We start from the raw sequence: 26,921 nt of genomic DNA, 5'->3' as shown, positions 1-26,921 counted from the left end.
GGCAGTTGAAGTTTAACATTGACAAATGCAAGATACTCAGTATCTGGATAGCAGTAGCCCCAGTGTAACTTATCAACTGTGCAGTACTACACTCAGGATAGTGGAGAATGAAAAAGACCGGGAGGTAATTGTGTAGTCAGACATGAAATTCTCTGAGCAGTGCAGACGTGCTGCATGGATAGCTCATGGGGTTTTGTCAATGATATACAGAAACATTTCTAGCAGGGATAAGGAGATGATCCTCTTGTTGTATAAGGCCATATTCTGACTACTGTATACAGGTCTGGAGGCCTCACTTTAAGAAGGATGTAGATCTGCTGGAATAGGTGCAGAGAACAGCAGCTAGATTGGTGAAGGAAAAAAAGGGGTGTTCTTACTTGGAAAGGCTTCAGTTCTACAAATTGCAGTGTCTCAAGACTAGGCAGGGAGATCTGACTAAGGTGTTTAAAGCCTTCAATGGATTGAGTAAGCTGAATGTTAATGGTATTCTTCCACTTGCTGAGACTACACACACACACACATGAGGGGCCATAAATTCAAATTGAGGTAGAATGGTTGCAGGATAGCTATGCAGAAGTTTGCCTTCATTCAACAGGTGGTTGATTGTTGGAACAGGCTTTCATCTGTTGTGGAAGTGGATCAGTTGAATAAATTCTAGGGAGAACTGGACAGATTTTTGGATGTTACAGATGGGTGAACTGTGTGGGGGGGGTTGGCTAATGCTATATAAACATGCCCTATTGCATCATTTGGTATTACTACTACTGCTACCCCTACAATGTCCAGATTTGAAAATCTGGCCAGTACTTCAGTTCATCAAATTTATTTACTCTGCTGCTTTCATAGTAAATAAATTTGATGAATGTGAAGTACTGGTGAAGTACTTCAAATTCAAGTACTTACACATATACTTGCATGTACATAAGGACATGTATACATGTGCTTGTTTTTACTCTTAGTGGCCCTAATACAGCCCATATATTTGCTTTCCCTACAGGGACCCTCAGCAGGTCTTGAAGTTCCCAACACCTCACTTTCCAAGTTGTTGCACATTCCAATAGAGGCAGTGCTAGAATCACTTATATTTCTTCCTGGAGCTACTGTTAAACTATTAGTCTGTATATCCCTACACAAACTAGCAGTTTTCCGACCAATCTAATACTACCTTGATATCATCAGAAAGTATTCTTGCACTCCTTCTACTTAAGTCTATCCCATCCGAATGAAAAAAAAAGACTATCTGTTAACAAGCAGACCACTCTGAAAAAAATTCTACCCCATGAACTGTGCACAGTCTCTCTAGGGTCAAACTAATTGATAAAGCTCTCGTCATGTATGCTCTCCTATCATATATGGGCAGAATTTCAGATACTTTCAATTTCAATCTTAATTCAAAATTTTTTCTCAACATTGTGCTGTACTTGTTGAGGAAATCCTCACATCTCTTACTCTTAATATCATTAGTACAAGCATGCACAACAAAATCAGCTTTTGCCCTTAAAAGATGATAGCTGCTCTCTATCATCAACTTTAGCCCCTGGCAGACATAACATGGTCCCATTTTCCTGACAGAGAAGTTGCCAATTATAGCTACTTCTTGTGGGACCAAGAATCTGTGCTATAGAGGATGTTGTTGTGTTGTCTGATGCTGGAGGATGGACTGAAGCATTAGGTTGGGCATCTGAGTGCTTGATGGATCCCTCTCTTGAAAACCTCCAAGAGCATCAACCCTGTTCTTCAAGCTCTTGTATAAGCTCATCAGAATGCTGAATATGCACTTAACCTCCTTGTGCTCTTTGCAAAAAACACACACAAAGGCATCCCACATGAGTGTATCATGTCTTGCTAAAGTGAGCTTCACAAAGAGGGAACAAGTAATGCGCATAATATAGTCCTAATTTGCATAATTGCCCTTGGAAGTTGTCTTCTAAGCCAAAGCATTCCTCCTACTTTTAGCCCATTGCTTTGCTGCTCTAGTCTGATTTTAATTTAAGAAGTACACCTGAAACTAAGAGATATGAAAATAATAGCACAACCCTTATTTTGACAGCAGTACAAACTACAATATTTTAGGTTATGTTACTTACATTACATTGTTTATAGTTTATGGACTTCTAGTAAGACTATATGTCTACGGAATTATATAGAAAACTACTACTAAATTGCATTTATCTTGTTCTATAACAATACTATAATCAATGCTATATTTATATCATTATTATATTGATACAGTACAATGGCAGCAGATTATACCTTTAATTTTCTAAGCAATTTTGAAAATCAAATGAACAACAAATTAACCAACTTTATCAGATAAACACAAGTAACAAGCACTATTAATTTTAAACAAAATCAATCATTTTTAAATAATAAAAAGTCCACTTAGTAGCCCACAAAAAGCAGTCTGTGCACTAATTAATATTAATTTTTTTCCCTTGAATTTATCATGTATTGTGTGTGTGTGTGTGTGTGTGTGTGTGTGTGTGTGTGTGTGTGAGAGAGAGAGAGAGAGAGAGAGAGAGAGAGAGAGAGAGAGAGAGAGAGAGTGTGTATAAATTTCTTTTTGAGGTCTTTTCTTCTAATAATATAGCCATTCCTAAGAGCCAGTAGTAAAATGTAAAACTGAATATTTAATTTATAGGTATAACCAGAAGATGGTACTGCTGTCAGTAAGTTTTTTGTGTGTGTCTTATTACCTGACATCATTATATGGGAGTGCAGGGTTTATTATGGCCAACTGTTTCAATATGGCAGCTCGCATCATTCACAGGTAACATAATTTCAAAATTTTACATTGTAAATTAATGCCGAAATTTAAGATATCAAAATATTAACAGATAATTTATAAAAATGCAAAGTCACTCAATTCAGTATTCTTGTTCGTAAATGCCTTTTATTAAATTTGTCTTTAAATGTGTTGAGACGTTTTTCTCTTTTGATACCCTTAGAGAATGTTTGAAATTATGTAATTTCTAATTTCAGAATATTCCAAGTCTCTAACACTATACAGCCACATCAATGGCTGTATAGTGTTGTAGTGTTAAAGTAATGTGAACAGAAAAGAATCATGTGCATGCAAAGATTAATAATGCTTATTTAAGAAATAATTTAAGAGGGTGTCATAACAGGCTAAGACCCACAAAGTATGAATGTATCAACCATTTGACAGTTGTGTGCATGGTTGATACATTCATTCTTTGAAAAACTATGATGCATTAAACATCTCATACCAGACCCTGCAATGCATACCAGATGTTTTGTTGTTTGTCTGCTGGCTTACAGAAGTAAATGTTCAATATGGCCACCATGCATTGCACTGCAGGCCTCAGTACATCAAGATGTGTTTCTTTACATATGTTGCAACATACCCTGATGTACAATATTTATGGCAGCATGTACTTGGCCAATAGGATCTCCATGCTATTAACTAGCATGTGGTACATGTAATTACTTTGGGTGTCCCTAAAAGAATGACTGTCCAAAAGATTGCAGTACACCCCACCACATTCAATCTGTTGATAAGAAAATGGAATGTCTCGGTAGCATTGTATCTGCTTTCTGCCGTAATGTGCTGGAACCACAGCACATACTGATCCACCAAAGGCTGATTGTCCAGTAACTCTTGCAGAGCTGTGCTTGGGAAATGGAATGCATAATAATTTTTTTCTTTTCGCACACGATCAATATTGGGTGGAAATAATAAATGATAGACAATTAGTAAATGAATTCTGATAAAATATAAGGTGTGGCCTTTACCATTTTTTTAAAATGAGGCATTTTATGTTGCAGGAGTAAAGGCCACACCTTATATTTTATCGAATCTCTGCTTATATTGTGACAAAATCATGATTTCCTGAGGAATATCTCCTTGATACAAATTGTTCCAGTAAGCTTTTGAACGTGGCTGTCAAAGTTTGCCATTCAAATGGAACTTGCATTGATGACAGAGAATTAATGAATTCTTTTGTAAGAGTTCTACAGGAAGATAATCTGGAGCTTTATCAGCTTCAAGGGGACAGTTACTTATAGATTTGGATAGCACCTTTTCAAACAAATACCACACACCTGATCTGTGAAGACATTTATTTTCCTTTGAAAATGTTCTATTTTGTACTAATCTCCAAGTGTTTGATTAAGATGTGATTCGTAATCTGTGCATTGTCGTTTATTGCGAGAATTTGGTGATTCTGTATGCCTATATTTCCTTTGTGATTCACAGTTCTTTAACTTACATGCATCGTGGAAGTCATTAGATTCTTCTGATATTCGTTGCACTTTCTTCTTGTGATATTTTTTCCGTGCTTTTCTAACCGATGCTTACATTGAGTTGTTTCACCATGATTTACTGCAAATGGAATTTAAGCATGTAAAGAAATGCATTGAAATTAGGAATCATCAAAAGGACTGGAAAGGTTTTGAATGTTGAGAAATTAATTATTTTCATGTTTGGGTTGTATATTCTTTAGAAAATATTTTCTGATTGATTAGAGTTTAAAATTCTTATAATTAAGCTTTTGTAAGAGAAGACTGTTTGGAGGCGTACAGTCTTCTCTTACAAAAGCTTAATTGAAATTATTCTAATAAGGACGTATTGCTTCTTCAAAGAATTTGCAGAATATGTCCGTCAGTTATTCTGAAAATTCGTATCCGTTACGGCTTTCCATTATCACTTCTCCTATACCTAAACATTCGTAAAATAATAAGAGGAGTTTACCTCAATATAGTACGTAGAACACTTAATGTTCAGCGGCCATAATACGCGACTATTAATTGCACAAACCGTAGAAATTAAATTACACGAGAATTCTGTTAATGTTCGGCGGCCATATTTGATCTCTGATGCGTGGACCTATACGTGCATGCGCGAAGACAAATAATCACTATTTAAGTTTCAGATTCAACCCTATTCGGTAATTTTCATTCCTGTGATCACGACATACGGTCGAAAAGCGTTGTCAGCTTAAGGAAAGAAAATCATTTTGAATATTTTCGTTAGATTCTTTTTAATTGCGTTAAATTGATTTTTAATTGTTTTAAATTGATTTGAATTGTGTTAAATTGGTTTTTAATTATTTAATTATTTATATTTTACTCTAATGTACCGGTAAGTTGCCGATTTTTTTCGTTTTTTCTGTTTTAATTTCTGGAGTGTATCATACGAAAGTGTTCTATGTACTATATTGAGGATTGAGGTAAATGCCTCTTATTATGTTACGAATATTAATATCCACGTAGAATGTATTGAGTATTACAGCTCTGATTCATACTATCTAATACCTAAACATTATATTTACTTTTTATTTATTTTATGTTTATAATTTTTTATGAATAGAAATTTTCATTCAATTTTTATAAATAAAGTATGATTGAAAATTTATGTGAAAAGATTTCCACTAACAGAAATCTTTACACAATGCAAATATAGAAGATAAAATCTTGCATGCTTTGTATGTATTTATTACATGCATGTAAAGCTAGTAGTTGATGTGAGGCATGTAATAGCCACACAGTGGACCACACAATGGATTAGCTCAAATTTAATTGGAAATATTATTACTTCAAAAGAGATTTTGCAAAATTACACCCTTCTAACCAGATCAGAAGTGGGGAAAAGGTGTGAAATCTGGGTCAGGTATAAATCCAGGTATCCAATATATGATATGCAATGCCTGCATGGTGCACTACTTGATAGATTTAGCTCAAATTTTGATAGAATGCATTGTCGTTCAAATTAGGAATATGTACAAAGTTTCAGCCTTCTATCTCTATTAGAAGTGACTGAAAAAGTGATCTGCAGATTTGATGACAGAGGCAGTGAGTTAATATAAGGTATATAATAATTGCTGCTGTTCCAAGCAGTCTGTGAATGAATCCACAACAATTGCTTGGCTCTGACACTCAATATATTAGAGACAGCATGGAAAACAATGATTTTATTGATAAATTGGTTTTATTAGTTTATTTATTTTATTAATTTGAAATATAAAATAAAAAAAAGAAATTAATGTGGTGTAATATGTCTTACTGTTTTCAACAATTTTTATTTACAATCATGGGCAAATTTTAATTGACAACATAATGCAAAAGTAATTAGAAACATATAACTAGAGTACACTTTAACTAGAAATATAACTAGAGTACACTTTAGCTTATTATTGTTGGACTAATGTCACTTGTTATTGATAAATTACCTCTGAGCTACATTGGTAAATTCCACTGATTATAAAAACAAAAAAACAAGCCCCCGACCAATGGCACATCAGTCTCGATATCTATGTATATATTGTATTTTATTTATAGTGTTATTTCTTAACTTTATATTAAAAACATCCTACATTCATCACTAGCATTCACCCAATGCCAATAGTCACTCAACAGCATTTTAAATAAATAAAATGCTTGAACTTGGAGGGATAGCAGAATTTGCAACTAAACAGGAGTTTGAAAATACACAAATTCTGGTAAATTGCAAGCATATGTGTATTTTGATTATTGCCTACAGCATATTCTGTATTTCATTATACAGTTCACCTGGAAAATCATTCAAGGTAAATTGCATCATGACATACATATAAATCTTGTTACAGTGATATTCCCAGAGGTGCAATAATTGCTTTGTCACACCAAAATTTTGTTATAATGAATATTGCTGAAAGTTTTCTAAAGAATCATTATGTTAAGTAGAAATTTCTACTTTATTTTATTTAAATATTAACTTTAAAATCAATAACATAACAAAGTTGTCATATTATTGATCAAAATCAATACGACAAAGAAAAACATGTACTACAAAAGTAAAAATATTTGCTCATAGATTTTCATTTAAAAAACATATTATATTTATAAAAAATGCTGTGTTGTATAAAATTTTAATATCCCAAACTTTCAGAAATATAGTAAATATAACTTTATTGTAACTTTCCATCTATTAATGTGAATTTTTTTTTTAATATTTAAATTTTTTTTCAAAATGAATACAAAAATTCAAGCTTAATACAATTGGAAATATGTGTATTGAAGTTTCACTAAGTTAAATTACATTTATTACCTTTGGACATACAAATATACCTGTCAACAGAGCCAGCGCCAAATTTTGTAGGGCCCCTGTGCAAGAATTACTTGTGGGGTCCTAGGGTCCTGTGCAAAAATAAATATGGGGTATTTTTGTAATAGTGATTTTTTTTTTTTATTTTTAAAATTTTACAGTATTCAAATTTTTCAAATTTTAGAGCTCTTGGAGCTCTAAATATGATGATAATGTGGGTAACTAGACATTATGATGGCAGTAGGCTCATTGATAGAAATGCTGAAAAGACATGAATGATATTATTTCGACCATTTGGGCACGGGGGCCCCCTGTTTGACAGAACCAGTTGAATATGCTTGTGGCTGGTGCTGCCTGTCAAAGGCTAGACTTTGTATATTATATGCTTTGACAGGTATGATTTTATATTTGATTTTCATAATGAAGATTAAACTTTTAATATTTTAATTTCCGTGCTTGTTCTTTTGTAAGTAGCATTAACAATTCAGTTTACTGTACCATTATTATTATTATTATTGGTTATTGCATAGTTTGGTGTGCATGTGCACACACATGTTTGTATTTGTGCTATTTATTAAATTAATTTTATTCAATTTCAGCATTTACTTCATAAAATACTTCTTTAGCAACAGCACATGCCATCCTCTGAAAGGTCTTTTTCCTCATCCAGCAGTACTTCTGGCATTTTGTATATCATTCTTTGTGTCTTTATTATCTGAGGTAAGCCATTTTATATTTCCATAATAGCATTAACTATTTGTATGATATCCTAAAATTAACCCTTAAGTGAACATGCAAAAAAGTACATGTTCACTTAAGGGAACATGCAAAAAAGTACATTTCTTTCAATTTTTCTCTTAGTTAAGAAAACTACAGGCTTCTACCTGTGAAATTTTCATACCCTTAGCATTTATTTTTAAAAATAGTTAAAAATAAATAAATGGCCATTTTGATTTTCTAGAGCCATTTGAATTTGCTGTTGTATAGCTGGAGTTGCATTTTTGTTGGTTGTTTTATTGATTAACAAAAGTATGAACTCTATTAATATGTAGCATGGTATAGTCACAACTTTATTAGTTATTTTTTCTGATTTTTTTGAAAACAATAAATTTTCCATATTTATAATTCAGCCATATATTAATATTTTTGAACATTTTTTCCTTAAAATTCTAGATTAATGTTGGCTTTGCAAACATAAAATTTCATACATAAGAACTGCTTTTGTAAATTCATTCTATTTTGAAATTTTTTATTATAATGCATTGTCCACAGTTCTGCATGATTTCTTCCACAGATTGGATTGTTTACACAAACAGTTTATCTTGCTTATCTACACGAATTATTTTACTCTGTGCAAAGCTTGGTGCTATGGTTCAATTTTCACCAAGTTGAATCTTATATTGACCCTTTCACTAAACATGTTTCATATCTTGAGACAAGTCTCAAGTTCAAGACCCACTAAGCAGTACTTAGTATTGTCCAGCTTCACAAAAAAAAGTTTGCTATTCTCCCATATTCCCATTTTTACACTGATTGGTACCTCATATGAAGAGCTAGACAGATGAATTGAAAGAACTTCCCTATTTATCCTGAACTGAGCATAGCCATTTGATTCCAGGTAAAGTGTAAAACTTCATTGAAAGTGTGTGGAGTGGAGAACAAAGTAAACCTAACTTAAATTAGATACCAAGATTATAATCAAGAAAATAAGAATAGAATGCTTTTCAGTTCCTGTTTGTTTAATAGTTTTGTGGTTAAGAGAAGTGAAAAATAACAAGATTGAGGAGATTTAAAATTGTCAGTAAACTATATTACTCAGGCACTGGAATTTTAATCACTTCCTGTCTCTACTAGTGAAGGCCTTGGAGAAAGAAAACTGCTAAATTAAAAAACTTAATTAACCCTTACAAAATAAAAATCAAATTGCTAATTAAATTAAGAAATCAGAAATTAATTTGTTCACATAGTTGCTACATCAGCAGAAATATGCCAAAAACATTCATTCAAAAACCTAAGAATAAAATGCACTAATGTGCTGTTGTCATAAACTTCACACATAAGTTCATACCTTCATATCCTGGGACAAGCATCAGATTCGAGAAAATTTTGATTTGGTTTTCACATCAATTGAAACCAGGCTGTTAAGTCTCTCACTGTTAGGCAATGATGACTGAGAAGTGTTCATTGTTATTTTCTTGCTTTTTTTTCTTCACCTTGGTATCTAATATAATTTATGATCAAATTTTGTCCTGTTCAGGATAAATAAGGAAACTTAATTTTTGATACCCAGCTCTCCACTGATGAGATGCCAATCAGCACCAAAATGGCCATATAAGCAGTGGCAGAAGTTTTTCATAAAGTTGAGCAATAGTCACCAATTAATAGCATAGTTTGATTTGGTGTTCCTATACTACATACTTATTAGCAGATCTCAAACTTGCATGTGTCCAAGATATGTGAGCTTGCGCATTCACTGCCTGTAAACAGATAAAAGAACTGCTTTGTATAACAGATACTGTAATGTTTTTTTCTCTCTCTCTCTCTCTCTTTTTCTCTCTTTTATATCAGTTAGTGACATTGTAAATTAAAAGAATTGTGAAATAGTCATCTTGGTGAACTTTCAAACAAACAGGAACATTTTGTTTTTGATTGCATTTCACTCCATTTTGATAGTAGGTAAAAGTTCTTGTTAGCAAAAAAAAGTAGAGTTTAACTTGGAGGTACCAAGGATTTCCAAGGAATACATCAATTATTTCTATGTGAAAGTTGCAGTTTTAGTTAGTCCCATGCACCTGCTTAAGGGTGCATGGAACTAACTGAAATCAATCAGAAATCCAAGATATTTGAGGAAAAAAGTTAACTTTCTAAGAACAAAATCTAGATTTTCCAAATTTATAAAATATGGAAATTGACATTTCTCCTTTTATCATACAGTAAAAAAAAATATGTAAAATCAGTCTAAATTCAGACTGCCTGTATGTATGTATGTTCATATTTTATTTATGCAGAATGAAGAATTTTCCTCAACAAGAAATTAATCATGTGATTTGAGATTCTCTCAGAATGGTTTCATGATTACCTTATGAAACATAAAACCATTAAAAAGGAAAAATTAAATGAAAATGAAAACATTAAGACATTTTTATTGTTAGATAATGCCCCTGCACATCCTTCTGATGATTTATGAAGTATTTATGGTAATATCAACTGCTTTTCTTACTTCCCATACCACAGTGCTTATACAGCCTGAGTCATGAAGTTATACTCAACAATAAACATTTATATTGATGTAAACAGTTGAAGAGTGGTTTTTTTAATGACTTCATTTAAAAAGTTCAAAACAAATAGAACACAATAATACAAATTTTTATTTAAAGTTTATTTAAAAATTTGTATTATTGTGTTCTATTTGTTTTTAACTCTTTTTATTCCATTTTATTTTAAATATAAACATTTTCATGTAATTGTTTTTCTTTTCATCACATCTGAATCCTAATACCATCTAAATTATTATATGTTGCTGGATTGGGAATAAATTTGCTTGTTGACCTACAGCTTGAAAATATTTACATGTAATGATGTTATATTATTCGGAATAAGTTGCTAAACACTAGTTCCTTCTCCCACTGAATCATATTATTTATTCTGTTCTCTTAATCTAAATCCTGACATTTTTTATGACAACTTGAGTATGGTTGAAATGAGATTTGAACTTCTTTCTTCTTCTGAATTTATGAATTTCATTCATATGCATGCAAAAGAATTGAACATAATTCATGGCTCCATGAACCACTATTTTCAATAAAATAACTAATGAAATGGAATTAGTAGGTAGTGACACAGTTGTAACAAAAATGATAATTGGGATGTTAGTATTATGTATTGATTGATATTCTCCTTAGTTTCGAGATTCAAAAATAAACCATATCACAAAATCCGTGTATTAAGTCAGTGTCAATTCATCTGTGTTGTATTGGTCAAAGCTATTTCCATTTCAATAGAGTAAATAAGATGTGACAAAAAGATGATTCTTTCTCCAGCTGCTTGAAATTCTACCAGTTCTGTCTGTTCTGATCACCAGAGTTAAGCAGTACTAAGCATGCTCAGTACCAAGTTGATGACCATCCTGGAACAAATGCAGTTTATTCCCTCTGCTTCCTTTTTTTTCAATTTACTTGCTCAGCTTGGTTTGTATTTTCCCAATACAATAGAATTTCAGTTATCCAAATACCGGTTATCTGAAATTTCAATTAACCAAAACTTTTTTTTAGCTTCCATTTCTTCCCTCTAATTTCACTCAAAGAAATTGACATTTAATGTTTAACTGTAGAAGATGAAACTGTCACTTGAATGTAATAAAATCATAATTGCACTCATGTAAAGCATTATGAATGAAACAAAGATGCATAAAAAATTCACTGTCAAAAATGAGGGGGGCTACAAATTCTCCATTACATAAATTACTGCAAATAAAAGAAAAATTATGCAATATTCAATCTTCATGACTAAATGAAAGCTGTTGAATGAAGATTCAGACAAACCAGGTTATCATATCTTATCATATCATCAGATACGGTTATCGTATCTGATGAAATAGTTTCATCATTAAATATATTAATTCAAATCAGAGAGAAATTAAAAATGAAGAGGGGCATTGTGATATATCATTAAATGCTTCAACAGCTAGTGAGGTGTTTAATGCCCTTCAGATTGCTATTAGTTGGACAAAAATAGAATAGAATGTGAACAAAATAAACACGTTTGAAGAAAATATAGAATTTTTCATTAGAAGAAAGATTAACATCTTTCATGCAAAAAAAATTGGGATTTATTTTAAAGCTGTAAAAGCATATTAAATATATAATGTGTAAATAATAATTTTTTTTTTCTGCTTGCCTTTTATACTCTTAACAAATTACATTTAAAATTGATTATCTGAAATACCTTCAGCCCCAATTGCTTCGCAAAACCAGAATTCTGCTATGTCATTGGTTCAAGAAAATGTTTTATAGAGGCAGACTTTATCACATTAATAATGTAAAAATCAACTGAAAAGTTCTAAGTTTTTTTTTTACTTTGCACGCCCATTAGTATTAAGATGCCCGATGATATCAGTTGGTGCTTAGTTCTTTATCTCCTTAAATGTGAAGCTTGCTTTAAAGTGTTTTATGAAAAGCTATATATCTTAGCCTTCAAACAGCCAATAACTACAATTGAGTATGGTTGTAATTCCACTTACAGAACCAAGGAATGTTTGTCATTATTACTGAATTTCTGTACCTACACCATTACATTATTTTACATTTATCATAGAATTATGTATTATATTGCAAATATTATTAAATTATAGGATGCATATGCAATAAATTTATAAAAGAAAATTTTTATAACTTATAAAGGCAGTGCACCCAGTTGACATGGCAGCCAGCATAATGTTGAGTAAGTTTGGTGTGGTATAAGCATTGGGAAAACAGAGATAAGAGTAGGAGTATAGAGCTTATGAGTTCATCACTTACATGGTAACAGAACTTTTTTGTATTTATTAAATGACCATTTTTTACACCAGCATTTTATAGAGGCAAAAGGAGAAGGCAAAAACTTGATCTGATTATTAAGTGACTCTTCATTCATTAACAATCTCACAAAGGCACCACTAGATGACAGTGATCATAATCTACTGATGTGGGATTTACTTAAAGATATAACTAGTGTTAAGGGTAAAGGGAGAGGATTTTACTTTCATAAGGATGACTGCAATAGTCTTAGACAGTTTTTAAATTCTTTTCAGTGGAACCAACTGCAAATTCTAAATTGGAAACATTCAGAGAAATAATTGCAGAAGTTACTAACCATTTTATACCAACTGGGAAATATTATTCAAGGTTTAGAGCTAAATGGATGAGACTAATGGCAGAGAATAAAAATGCATGAGATGATTATATTATCATAGCACAGTAAAACCTACATTAAATATAAACTAGTGTGCAATCAAGTCACTGAGGGGGTTAGGCAAGTAAGAGAGAGATTGCAAGAAGTTTAAAAATATGAAGAAAAATAGCTAGCAAAGAATTCTTTGAATATATTTAACACCAGAAGGAAAGGGATGAATAGTATTAACTATTGATGCTCCTCTTCTGGAGGATTGGGATGCCAGAAGTTTACCATGTTATAACTGGAAGCTAAATGATTTGCTGATAACTGAGAGGGAAATGAAAGAGAAATGATTCAAGCTAGAAGCAAATCATGTACTTAGGGCCAACAGAATCTTTTTAATTATATTAAAAGAAGCCGCAATAAAGGTAAGAAAACCTTTAGCCATAATAATGAGAACATCCTTAGATTCAGGGGAGGTCTCTATAGTTTGTGGGTTTACAAATCTTTCCCCTGTTTTGGTGGGGGGGGGATTGTAAGCCTGACTTCTGTTCCAGAAAAAAAATAATGGAGTCAGCCATAGAAATAGTGGAGAATCATCTTGACAGAAATTCAGTTATATAGCACTCGGCATGTATTTGTTAAAGAGGGAATCTTGTGTGACCAACTTGATTAGCCACAATGATACAGTAACAAAAACCTGGATGCAAAACAATAATTTTGACACCATATACTTAAATTTCAGTGAAGCTTTTTAAATACTGCTCTACAGATTGGAGCAGTGTGGCATTAGGGGTTGATATTTATTAACAATGATACATTAGTTGGCAGAGTAATTAATAACAGGAATCAGGGTATGCAGCAAGATCCAGAAAAATTAGACAGATGGTCTAAGAGATGGCAATTAAAGATTAACATTGATAATTACAAGTTACTGCATGTGAGTAGCAGTAATCTCATACAGTGTACTGATTGGATGGTACCACATTAAAGGCACCAAAAAATGAAAAAAACCTGAGATAATTGTACAGTTCAACATGAAGTTCTCTGAGCAGTACAGACAATCTGTTGGGCTTTCTGTTCTGGCAGTGGTATACAGGAATTTTGCCAGCAAGTACAAGGACATATTATTTATTGTGTAAGGCAGAAAGTCACGTGATTATTGTATTTGTTTACATTTGTCATTTTGAAAATGAATTCTACACTGATATCATGGAATATACCACTGTTTTACAGTTATTTTAAATTAAAAACCCCTCACTATGGCTCCTCATACAGAGAAGAAAAGAAAAACAACATTAAAGGTTAGTGACAAACTTGATATAATCCAAACTATTACATTAGGATCACTCAGAAAGTTAATTCATATACCCACATGTATTGTGTCTGTAAGTTGCATGTATTCTCTGGAGTGGTTTTCTGGACAAAAAAAAACCCTTGCTATCTACACCTGAGACCGACTAACTCAGCCATGGAGTGAAAAAAGGCCATAAAAGTTCCTCGCATCAGCAACGGGATTCAAACCCGGGTTTGAATCCCGGGCCTTTTCCACCCAGTGTGGAGAGGATGATGACGATACCACTGTGCTACCCACACAGACTAAACTTGATATAATAAAGAAAATAGAATGGGGCATAAGCAGGAGTGTATTAATGGCAGAATATAACATTGGATTGTCAATGTGTTTATATTTTTTTTATATGCAGTTAATAAAATTGCATTCTTAATCTCTCTATTTTTTATTTAGCCTCATTATTTCTGCATTAAATATATTAAAAATAAAACTTTGTAGATAGCAGAAAAATCTAAATAATTAGCACCTTGAATCCCTGAAGGTGCCGTTATTCTGAAAGTCTACTGTAGCATTTTCTACGGTGGATGAAATGAAAGACTTTTTATCAGCTTCCCCTTTCATTTCAAGACTTTCAGGATCAACATAAACTGTTATGTTGATCCTGAAAAAGTTTATAATTTATCTCAACTATGAAGGGAATTCAGATTTAACCATTTCATTGTTTCATATAAACAATGATATGAATCTGTGCCATTTTTACACAGTCATGTCATATTTCTTTCCTTCTCCTATTAACGTGCTTCCACACCTAGTCTTAGTGCTTCAAGATGATATAGATAAAAGTTGATAAGAAGATGGGAAGCAATGTGTAGATAATTAATTCTTTTTATGAACTATTAGCCATTCATTGATATTCACATTAAAATCTCTAATTAACACTTTTTATAACAGGGAAAATTAATTAATAGATGTTCTAAAATAGTAATTGTTACTATCAATGAATAAAACATATTTCATTTTTATCGTCTACAAATATTCACATCTCTAAAATTAGAAGAAAGCTTTAAATATATTTTCTTTGAAAATTTATATTAATTAATATCAGCCATAGATAAGAGAAGGCACCATTTGACTAATTGATAAAGATTTAGTGTTGATTTGAAAGGAATATGATGGGCAAAGCCAAACATCTTAACTACTTTATTCATGATTATGAGCCCTTTGTTTTGCTTTTTTACTTTTTTTACTTGCTCTTTCTCTTATTTTATATCATTTAATGAGTCAGTAATCCTGAATATATAGTGAACGAACTCAGTATTCAAATTTTTTATGTAGTTTTTATGTTCTATGACATGTGCTCTGCAGCACCAACAAACACAATAACTAAAAGTTTTACTTTGTGGTTTACTCCTGAGGGCCAGATTTTTTGAATATTCAGATTTCAGGATTCTGCGCTGAAGAAATTTGGCTACATCTCATTTATAAAAAGTTTAACTAACTATAAATGTATATACAAAAGTGGATAACTGATATCCCTAGAAAGAATAAGATATGTATATCTACCAAACAGTTAAAGGTTTTTTCCCCCTACTATCTGTGTAGAAAAATAGTTGAATTCAAACTGTTTTTAAATTGTTTTCTCCCGAGAATTAGACTTATTGAAGTGTTTACTTTCTGTTTCAGAAAGCCTACTGCTGTGAGGAAGGGCCACATCAGTGGCTAGTACATGTCTTTATTGGAGCCTGTTGTCTACTTATAGTCCTCATGGTTATCTTTGTATCTGAAAAATCATTGATACAGTTTGGAATACAGCAGTGGAAGGCAAGCAAAACAGCAGCACACAAGAAACAAAATTAAGTTTACTTTTACAATAAACAACAAACTTAATTCAGATTTGGTCAAAGATATGCAGAACATTCCAAAAAAAAAAATCATTAAGTTTCATGTATTAATCAGGTGTAAAAATGGATAACCCTGAAGTCTCTTAAAACTTTAAATGGCTGAAAAAAATGCACCTGGATATGATTTCTTTAGAGAAATATTTGAAAATTGGTGTCTCTAAAAGTTCAAAAAAAAGCATGTTGAAGCAATATGTTAACTTAACATTCACTATGTTGTGATGCAGAGGATACATTACAGTTGGAGTGGTAGCCTGTTTTCATGAATATGCATTGTACAATTGACTGTGCATAGTTGGTCCTACTGACTTCTAGGCACCTCCATAGCCAGGTGGGCAGGAGCAGCAGCAGCGTGTAGCACATGCTTCTTGATTAGCTGGGGGATCAAGCCCGTGACCACCAAATACGAAGGATGCGGAAAGGTCAGGGAATGACCACCGCATATCTCCGGAGCAATATGGCCTTAGTTGCTAATGCTCCTAAAAAAAAAAACCAAACCAAACCAAACCTACTGACTTCTAGGATTAGCTTTATGCTGCATGGCAAGTATACCTAACAGATGAAGAATGAGAAACCTTACACTGAGCATCCTCCTCTTTTTGGAAAATTATACTGTCCAACATTTCTCAACAGCCCAGTGATGTCTTCCAAAACTCCAGTAGTATTTTCCAATACCAGATGAAAGAAAATTTTCTTCCAGTACTTTTTCTCATTTCCTTAGAGTTAGGTGGTGAACATGTGCAGATGAACATAGTCCACTCTTCCCATATTTGTAGTCTTCACCAAAATTGTTTCTGTACTCAAAGTACTCAACAGTAACTATCACTTTTATCCCTGCAAATTGATAATTAAGTCATGGTTCTTTATATATGATGAGATGCCTTAAATCATTAGTGTAAGACAAGTACTCAGCATTCAATGCTAAATGTGGCTTGGGGACTGCAGCAAAAAAAAAAAAAAAAGTGTTGGTATATTTGTATGTAATTGCATTCAAACTTTTGTTAATTGATTTTTCATAGTGTGGGTTCAGAATGATATTGGTGATGTTTAGTGGTCTCTTCTTTTGAATTTTTTTTAGGATGTGGATTAAATACAGTATTAACAGCTTATAAAGATAAATTCATAGTTTCCCAGGAAATGTTTTTCTGTTGTAAGGGCAGATCACTAAGTTCAATTGAAATATTTTAGTAGATAAATTATATCATATTTATTAAACTGGAAATGATATTGTAACAGTTACGAGTAACAGTAACAGTGTCCTCTAACACACTTTATCCCAAGTACAGATACATTAATGATTGGACTAAACAAAGTAAATATATAATGCAGTGCATTATATATTAAAGCACATGCACAGGCAAAATAGTAAAGCAGCAGGTAAGGTTGATCATTCTGAAATGGATATTAAAAATATGCAGTATTCTAGGATAGAAACACAGTGGATAATCTCTCTCTGTATTATAATTTTAGCATGTTAGTAACTAATGCCAAGAATGGGGATGTTTTCTGCAGTATTAACTAATGATACTGCAGGAAGCTGACATACCAATCAAATAGATTAGTTACTATTCATTCTTAACCAGTAAGATATGCAACTTTACATTGTCACCCTTCCCAATATAATGCTGAATAAGGATAGCCATCACAGTCTCCACTGGATACGAAATTCCGTAAATCTTTCATCAAGATTCAAAACACATTCAATATAGTAAAATTTACTATATTCAGTATAGACAAAAATAAAATTTTTCCTAACTGGTTTCCTACACTTCACGTATCATCTAATTTTTTTAAGAAATTATCACATATTTTGTGTGCTGGCGAATTTATTCCTTTGGGCTATAAGGAATAGGGCTTAAAATATCAGTATTTTTAATTTATGAAACCGCGATACCGGTATTCCAAAAACAAAACGTTTTTCTCAATAAATTTTGATGACAATTAGGTGCAATAAAGTAAGGAAAAAAAACAAGTACTGTAATTACTTGAATTCGTGTTTTAAATTAACTTTTATTGCAATAGTAAATATTCCGAAAAAAATCATTAAAATACGGTTATTCTAAAAACAAAAAAATACATATTGTTACTGTAAAGTTTAGTTATGTTTAAGCATCCACACTACCTGTCCGAATAAAGTCAGCTCTTAAACATAAGCAATCAATAGTATGATCATTTAAAATGGATCTAATTTTGGTACATACAGTATTTGGTTAGTGGCAGAAAACACCTTTTCGGTGTTTTCTGCCGAAATCGTAGACGATCTCAGTCCATATTTTCTAGGCTTTGAACTTTTTTAGCAAAAATAGTTAAAAGTATTTCATTAATTTATGACTCAAGTTCATCTTTTAAAATCTCATTGGAGTCAGCAATTTCTTATTTTGGATAGAATTTGTGGAACACTGACGTTCTGTTCCTTGTTGGTCTTCCATGGTTGAATTATGTTCATCATTTTCTGAAGGAGAAAGACATTTTATTAAGCAAAGTATAATTTTCACTATAATATCTTTACTGAGTCTGGGAGAGAGCAAAAAGTGAGGATAAGGAATAAAGAAGAGAGCAAAGAGTGCAGTTAAGGAATTCATCACATATATAAATGCAAGGAATAGAAGGACAAATCAGATTGGACCCTTATGTAATGGATTTGGGATAGTATTAGATAACATAGCTGAAGTTGCAGATGAACTTAACAATTACTTTGCATCGATATTTACATAAAGAAAACCCTTTGTGTCAATGAGATATTATGGAAGTGAAGTTGAAAAAAATGTAATTAATGATGTTGAAATTTCAAATGATTATTTAATGAGAACTTTCATGCCTACAGGCAAGTAAGGCTCCTGTGGTTGATGGCATATACCCTATAATCTTAAAGGAGGTGGCAAGTGATTGCATTGAACCATTAAGGCTAGTTATGAGAGGATCACTGGACAGGAGAGATTCCGTTGGATTGGTGTAAATTAGAACATAAAGGCGGTTCTAGGAGTGTAACGGAAAATTACCGACCAGCCAGTCTAACTTCAGTAGTAGAGAAAATCATGGAGGCAATGATCAAGGGTGGAATTCAGGATCATTTAGATGGAAATGGAATTCTGTAGGATACACAGCATGGTTTTGTAAAGGGAGAATCATGTTTAACAAATCTGGTTAGCCATTTTGACAGATCACTCGTGAACTGTCAAAATAGGTGGGTATATGGGATGTGTTAGGGTAACTAAGAATAGGACTAGGAGCATGTATGCTTGCATGTATACCAATGCTAGAAGTATAGTAAATAAATTTGATGAATTTGAAGTGTTGGTCAAGATATCAAAGGTGGATATTGTTGGGATAGCAGAGACGTGGTGTCACACAGATATAAGGAATGCTGAACTGGAATTTGGGGAGTACAATATGTACAGAAAGGATAGACAGGATAGAAAGGGAGGAAGTGTTATGCTGTTAATTAAGAAAAACATAAAATCGAAAGAAGTGCATCCAGTTGATATAGATGAACAGTGCACTGTTGAGTCAGTTTGGTGTGACATAAGCACTGCGAAAGCAAAAATAAGAGTAGGAGTGTGTTATAGGCCTAATGACTCGAATGAGTACAATGAACAGTTGTACAGAGAAATAGAGTGGGCTAGTAAATCGGAATGTCTTATAATGGGGGATTTTAACTTCCCAGATATTGACTGGAACTTGTGGGTTGGTCACTCACACACTAGTCACACTTTTGTGGATTTATTGGATGATTGTTTTCTGCAGCAGCAGCATGTTTGAGAGGCAACCAGAGAAAGTAATACTCTTGATCTGGTTATCAGCAGTGATCATTCGTGTATTAAGAATTCGCAGATAAAGGAACCACTAGGTGGCAGTGATCACAGTGTACTGATGTGGGATTTACTTGAAGATTTAATTACCATTAGGGGTAAAGGAAAGGGTTTTTGCTTCCGTAAAGGTGAGTACAGTGGTCTCCGACAGTTTTTCAGTTCTGTACAGTGGGATCAACTGACGATGTTACCAACAGTAAATTCTAAGTGGGAAGCATTCAAGGAATTAATCGTGGAAGTTACTAAAAGTTTCATACCTATTAAGAAATATTGTTCAAGGTTTAGGCCTAAATGGTTATCTAATGAGAGTTGTAATAGAGAAGAAAAATGCATGGGATGCATATAAATTATCAAGCGACCCAGAAGCCTATGGCAGATATAAGCTAGTCTGTAATCAAGTGACAAAGGAGGTTAGGCAGGCTAAGGCAGATTACGAGAAATCCTTGGCGAAAGATGCTAAGAAAAACAGGAAGGATTTCTTTACTTATATAAACTCTAAAAGGAAGGGGATGAATCTGATTGGTCCACTTGACATTGATGGTTTGACTGTTGATGATCCTGCTCAGATAGCAAACAAACTGAATGAGTATTTTGCATCTACATTCACACATGAGGAATTATTAAGGTTTGAAAATGGCAGAAGGTTATCAAATTGTAGCAGGATACTTAATGATTTTGTAATAACTGAAAGCAAAGTGGAGGAGAAATTGTTAAAGTTAAACATAAGAAAAGCACCTGGGGTGGATGGGATCTATCCAGTTATATTAAAGGAGGTGGCAAAGCAACTAAGCAAACCCTTAGCCATAATTATGAGAACATCCTTGGACTCAGGAGAGGTTCCCACGGATTGGAGATGTGCAAATGTATCCCCAATTCACAAAGAGGGATCGAAGGGTGACACGAGTAATTACAGACCAGTTAGTTTAACTTCTGTTCCGGGTAAAATAATGGAGTCACTGGTTAAAGATGCATTGCAGGATCATCTAGACAAGACTGCAGCAATAATTCAGACACAGCATGGGTTTGTTAAGGGAAAGTCTTGTCTGGCAAATTTGATAGAATATTATGATGTGGTTACAAAGGAACTGGATGCAAAAAATAATTTTGATATCATATATTTGGATTTCAGGAAAGCTTTTGACACTGTTGCGCATGGAAGACTATTGTACAAATTGGAGCAGAATGGTATTAAGGGTAAGTTGCTACAATAGATAAAAGGATGGTTAAGTGGGAGAAGACAGAGGGTGGTAATCAATGGGTGCTGCTCTTCTTGGACTAATGTTATTAGTGGAGTCCCACAGGGTTCGGTGTTAGGTCCACTGTTGTTTTGTATATTTATCAATTAGCATTAGCATTAGTAGAGGCATTTGATGCAAGAAAGCAAGCTTATGCAGCATCAGCCAAAAAAAAAAAAAAAAAAACCCACTTCCACTTCACCCCTCTGTTCGTTCAAAATACCTGTCCAGCTGAGCCTTAAACTTATTTAGGCTATCAACCTCCACCACAAGGGATGGCAGTCTGTTCCACCAACCAACCACCCGCTGGCTAAAGGCAAATTTCCGCACGTCTATCCTACATCTGTCTTTCCTCAATTTGAATTTATGCCTGCTCAGGTGATTTTTCTGAGCTAGAGGAAGAATCCCATCAGCATTGAGCATGCTTAAACCATTCAAGGCTTTATACACCTCTATCAGATCACCTCGCTGGTGCCTAGTCTCCAGACACTGTAATTTGCAAAACTTAAGCCTTTCTTCGTAAGAGCACCCCTTTGTTCCATTCACTAATCTTGTTGCCCTTCTCTGTACTCGTTCCAGCAGCTCTACATCCTTCTTCAAATGAGGCCTCCAGACCTGTATACAGTACTCTAGGTGTGGCCTGACCATTGCCTTATACAATGGAATAATCACTTCCTTATCCCTGCTGGAAAAATTCCTGTATATCATTGACAATACTCCATGAGCTACTCTTGCAGCCCGTCTGCACTGCTCAGAGAACTTCATATCTGCCTGCACAATCACCCCCAAGTCCCTTTCATTCTCTACCACTGTCAGTGTAGTACCACAGAGTTGATACGTTGCTCTGGGGTTGCAATGATATTGATGAAGGTATATCAGGCTTAATGTCGAAGTTTGCAGATGATACAAAGGTTGGCAGGGTTGTTAATGACAGTAATGGCAGTGTGCTACTGCAACAGGATCTAGATAATTTGGGCAGATGGGCTAAGAAGTGGCAACTGAAGTTTAACCTTGACAAATGCAAAGTACTGCATATGGGTAGAAGTAACCCCAGAGAAATGTACCAACTGTGTGGTACTACACTTAAGGTGGTAGAAAATGAAAAAGACCTGGGAGTAATTGTGCAGTCAGATATGAAGTTTTCTGAGCAATGTAGACAGGCTGCCAGGGCAGGTCATGGGGTTTTGTCAATGATATATAGGAATTTTGCTAGCAAGGAAAAGGAGGTGATTATCCCTCTGTGTAAGGCAATGGTCAGGCCACGCCTTGAGTACTGCGAACAGGTCTGGAGGCCTCATTTTAGGAAGGATGTAGATTTACTTGAGCGTGTACAGAGAAGGGCAACAAGATTGGTGAGGGGAATGAAGGGATCCTCTTACCAAGAGAGGCTTAAGTTCTGCAAATTGCAGAGCTGGAGACTAGGCACCTGCGCAGTGATCTGATTGAGGTGTATAAGGCCTTGAATGGGTTGAGCATGCTGAATTCTGATGGGATGCTTCCACTTGTTCAGATTACGAACCTAAGGGGGCATAGATTGAAATTAAGAAAAGACAGATGTAGATTAGATGTGCGGAAATTTGCCTTTAGCCAGCGGGTGGTTAATTGCTGGAACAAACTTCCATCTGTCGTTGTGGAAGTTGATAGGTTGAATAAATTTAAGGAGGAACTGGACAGACAGTTGGAGGGAATGGTGTGATTTTTTTTTTTTTGGCTGATGCTGCATAAGATCATACACTTGCTTTCTTGCATCAAATGCCACTACTACTACTACTACTGAAATTAGGGAATAATTTCGACATTGTTTATTTAGATTTCAGCAAAGCATTTCACTCAGTCCCACATAAATGGTTACTTTATAAGTTGGAGCAGGCTGGAATCATAGGGAAAATCCTTAGATGGATAGCATGAGGGCACCAGGCAGAGGGTTGTGATAAATGGTTATTCCTCAGATTGGGTTAATGTAAGTAGTGGGGCTCCCCAAGGATCAGTATTGGGAACACTGTTGTTTTTGATTTTCTTAAATGACATCTATGAAGGGAGGGAGGGCATGAGGTTCAAACTTGCAGATGATATAAAGATCAGTAGAGTAGTTAAGGATCGCCGCTGAGCAGCGCTTCTTCAGAGTGACCAGATAGATTTCTGGGATGGTCAGAAAAGTGGCAGCTATGCTTTAAGTCAGCAAAATGCAAGGTCTTACACCTGGGGAACAGCAACCCTAAAATAACTTATACACTTGATGGAATTGAACTAAAGTCAGTAGTGGAGGAATGGGACTTGGGAGTTACAATACGGTCAGACATAAAGTTGTCCGAGAATTGTGGACAAGTTGCAATGTTGCATGGTGTCCTATCGATAATTTATCGAACATTTGCTAGTAGAGATAACGACGTAATAATCACATAAAGGTTATAAAATCACCTTTATATGATTAAATTATAAATAATTCTTTTTTTTAAATTAGTATACCGAAAAACCGGTATTTTTTGTATCAATACCGGTATTTCAATACCGGAAAAAAATTACCGTCATCCCGGTATTGTAATCCCTAATAAGGAAGGAGATTAAGACGATGACCTGATATTGAAATGTCATCTTACCACTATTGGAGAAGAAAATTTATGGAATTATCTGGTTACATGATTAATAGAGAATAACAGGATTAAAAGAGTTGAAAAAATAATGACATTGTGAGGATGTCTTCCTTCAGAAATTATCTGGATTCTCTGACAATATAATAATTGCACAGCTTTTCACTAATTTGTGGCATGCCATACTCTTGTAGAAAAGCTTGCATTCCCTATCCATTATTTATTCTTCGTTTTTTAGCCTTTAAAACATGTAAATCAGTCCACGAATGCAGACATGATATGTACAGCACAACAGTAATAATAAGAACAATTTTCTAGCACAAAGATTAATAGAGATTAAGATAGATGACTTAATGAAGATGGTGCTGCCTTACATCCTTTTGACAAAAATATGCTTAAGATTACAGATTACTAATCAAATTAAATATTGTAAAGAAAGATAACTTATTATAAATAATCAACACTGCTGAGAGAAACAAAATACTTATGTTAACCAGTGTTGTAATGGTAGCAGTGAACAAATAAATTTACCCCACACTATTCCTCCCTTCCCTTCTTGATGCTTTTGTTTCCCAACAACTGTAGTAGTAGTAATAGTAATGGAGGCATGTGATGCAAGAAAGCAAGCAATCATATGAGCTTATGTAGCATTGGCTCAAAAAAAAAAAAAAAAAAAATCACACATCCATTCCCTCTAAATGTTTGTCCAGTTCTTCCTTGAATTTATTTAAGCTATCAACCTCCACAACAGATGGAAGTTTGTTCCAGCAGTCGACTATCCACTGGCTAAAGGCAAATTTCTGCACATCTATTCTACAACTGTCTTTCCTCAATTGAATTTATGCCCCTTCAGGTTCGTAATCTGAGCAAGCGGAAGAATCCCATCAGAATTCAGCATACTCAACCCATCCAAGGCCTTATACACCTCAATGAGATCACCTTGCAGGTGCCTAGTCTTCAGCCACTACAATTTGCACAACTTAAACCTTTCTTGGTAAGAGAACCCCTTCGTTCCCCCTCACCAATCTTGTTGCCCTTCTCTGTACACGCTCAAGCAACTCTACATTCTTCCTAAGGATGTAAAGTTGCTTGAGCGTGAACCTTAGAATACTGAAGCCTAAGGGCTTGAGTATTCTAAGGTTCTCTGCCAGTTCTGGATAAAGGGGACCATCATCTGTGCCAGAACTGCACTTGAGGTTCATGTATTGTTATGACCAAGAGACACCCTTCATTGTGTTCCATGAGCCATTCTAAGAGAACTTTCTGGAAGACTGGAACCTGTTAAGAAATTACAAATATATTGTTCAGGAAACCATGTGTTTGTAATTAGTTGGTAAGCCAGACGGGTCCTGTGCTGTGAAATATTACCAAGTTTTAAACAGAAAGAACTTTAGTCATCATATCATCGTATAATATGATGACTCTGTAGATTTAACGTTGATTTCTTCAAAATTTCAAGTCCAACTTATTATTAAAATTGTCCAGAAATTCATTTATCACAGCAATTTCTGAACTGGGCAATCCAAAGAGGGCCTGGTAGAAAATCCTGCAACATTCTATATTCTTAAAATAACATTTTAACACGAAGTGAATGCATGCACTAAAACATTAAACCTTAGAAATTGTGAGTTTTGTATAGTGATCATATGCATTCAAATAAGTAGCTTTTACAAAGAAATCAGTTTGCAATATGTTTTAAATATTTAATCAAGTTTAATTATAAATTTCATTTTATTATAGTTTAACTTGGTTTCTTAAATTGTCAGATTGAATTCATGCTGTTATGTTTAAATTTTATTTATTTCATTGCTTTAATCTAAATTCACTTGTTATTCTTCAGTCCTGTTTGTGAAACCCTTGGCCACCTCACTGCAGACTTATTGTAAGGCACTGTCACAACTGAAATAAAAAGGCACAGCATATTTAATAACATGGACTGTACTTTCAGGAGCTGGAGACAGTGGAATTTTTAAAATCTTTTCCTGGAAAAGATTTTAAAAAGTTTATATAAACATTTGTCTGAATTCTGAAATTATTGAGAGCTGTGGCTGTTTGAATTATAAAAAGTGGCTATGGAGTATGTAATGGAAAAAATAATAAAAAATATCAAAAAATAGAATAACCAAACATACCTAGTATGAATAAATATTTTACTAGGTCTATGTCTACTTATCTTTATTTTATTTTTTTTATTATTATTTTTTTATCATTGAAGACTCCATAGCAATTTTTTAAAATTCAAACAGCTAGTAACTCCATAGCCATTCAGAATTGTGCTCATTTTATATGAAACGTTTTCATTATTTTCAGGTTCTGAATCAATCCTGAGAGTATAGCCCATATGTTAAGAAACATAGTATAAACATGCTACTGAAAAAGGCTCAGCTGCATGATCATAGCATCACATGTAAGCTTGTAATAAGAGTAATGTCACATGATTACCTTTGAATGTTTGTTTTCGTTTTAAATGTGTTGTAAATAAGTAACTTCATTGCACTTGTTGCTTTGTTTAATGTAAAACTAATGTGTGCATGTTATGCTCCAAATCAACTAAAGTTATGAGATGTCAGTATATGTTGTCTAAATTGCATATAATTCTGTGGTATTTGCTTGCTTATTGTACCAAAAATTCAAGTATTTTTCATCCAGTATGAAGAGGATAGTGATTATATCCGCTGTGTTACCCATGAGGAATTTTGTGCTGTGTGTATGTTTTAAGTGCCAGAACAGTCACACCTATGAGGCTGTTTTGGCACTTAAACATTTGGCTTCACCATATTGTGCCCTTTGGTTTACCTTATTTCCTGGATATAAAATCCGAGTGGTGAAAAACATTGTGCCACTCTTTCTGGAGATGTGATGGATCACTGTTAAAAAAAAAAAAAAATGATGAAGGTGACGTATTTATTAAAATTATGTCAAAATAGAAAAGCTTCAGAAAAATGTGTTTAGTTACATTTTTAAGGATAATATCTGATTTTCAAAGGGATATTGATATAAGAAGGAAATTTCAATCTGGTGAAATTAAGATTCTGGATAAATTAAGATCATAAATCATCAGTTAATCAGACACTTCTGGAAAGTAATTAAGATGTAAATTTTAGTTATAATGATCAACAAAAAATCTTTAGACTGAAACAAATACAAGAAGGAAAACTACACAATATGTATTGCAATTGAA

At 33.7% G+C, this 26,921-nt stretch overlaps 1 protein-coding gene across 3 annotated transcripts in view; it reads left to right on the top strand.

The window, feature by feature from the left end:
- The window catches only part of LOC150076264 (man(5)GlcNAc(2)-PP-dolichol translocation protein RFT1), a 156,520-nt gene extending 130,345 nt beyond the window's left edge, over positions 1-26,175 (top strand). For 2 of the 3 annotated variants that reach the window (XM_090387119.1, XM_090387117.1), the window contains 3 exons: positions 2,642-2,770; positions 7,645-7,765; positions 15,894-16,132. In XM_090387119.1, coding sequence (XP_090243245.1) covers positions 2,642-2,770; positions 7,645-7,765; positions 15,894-16,067 — 424 coding nt within the window. In that variant the 3' untranslated portion in view covers positions 16,068-16,132. Of the gene's footprint in view, positions 1-2,641; positions 2,771-7,644; positions 7,766-15,893; positions 16,133-26,050 lie in introns of those variants that run through there. The other variant, XM_090387118.1, reaches the window with a different exon arrangement.
- The last annotated feature ends 746 nt before the right edge of the window (positions 26,176-26,921 follow it).

The sequence above is a fragment of the Mastigoproctus giganteus genome, chromosome 13 (genome assembly GCF_048544385.1).
Source record: "Mastigoproctus giganteus isolate SK-2022 chromosome 13, ASM4854438v1, whole genome shotgun sequence".
NCBI classification, from domain to species: domain Eukaryota; kingdom Metazoa; phylum Arthropoda; class Arachnida; order Uropygi; family Thelyphonidae; genus Mastigoproctus; species Mastigoproctus giganteus.
Note: the sequence above shows the minus strand (reverse complement) of the source record. Positions and strands in the feature narration are given on the sequence as shown.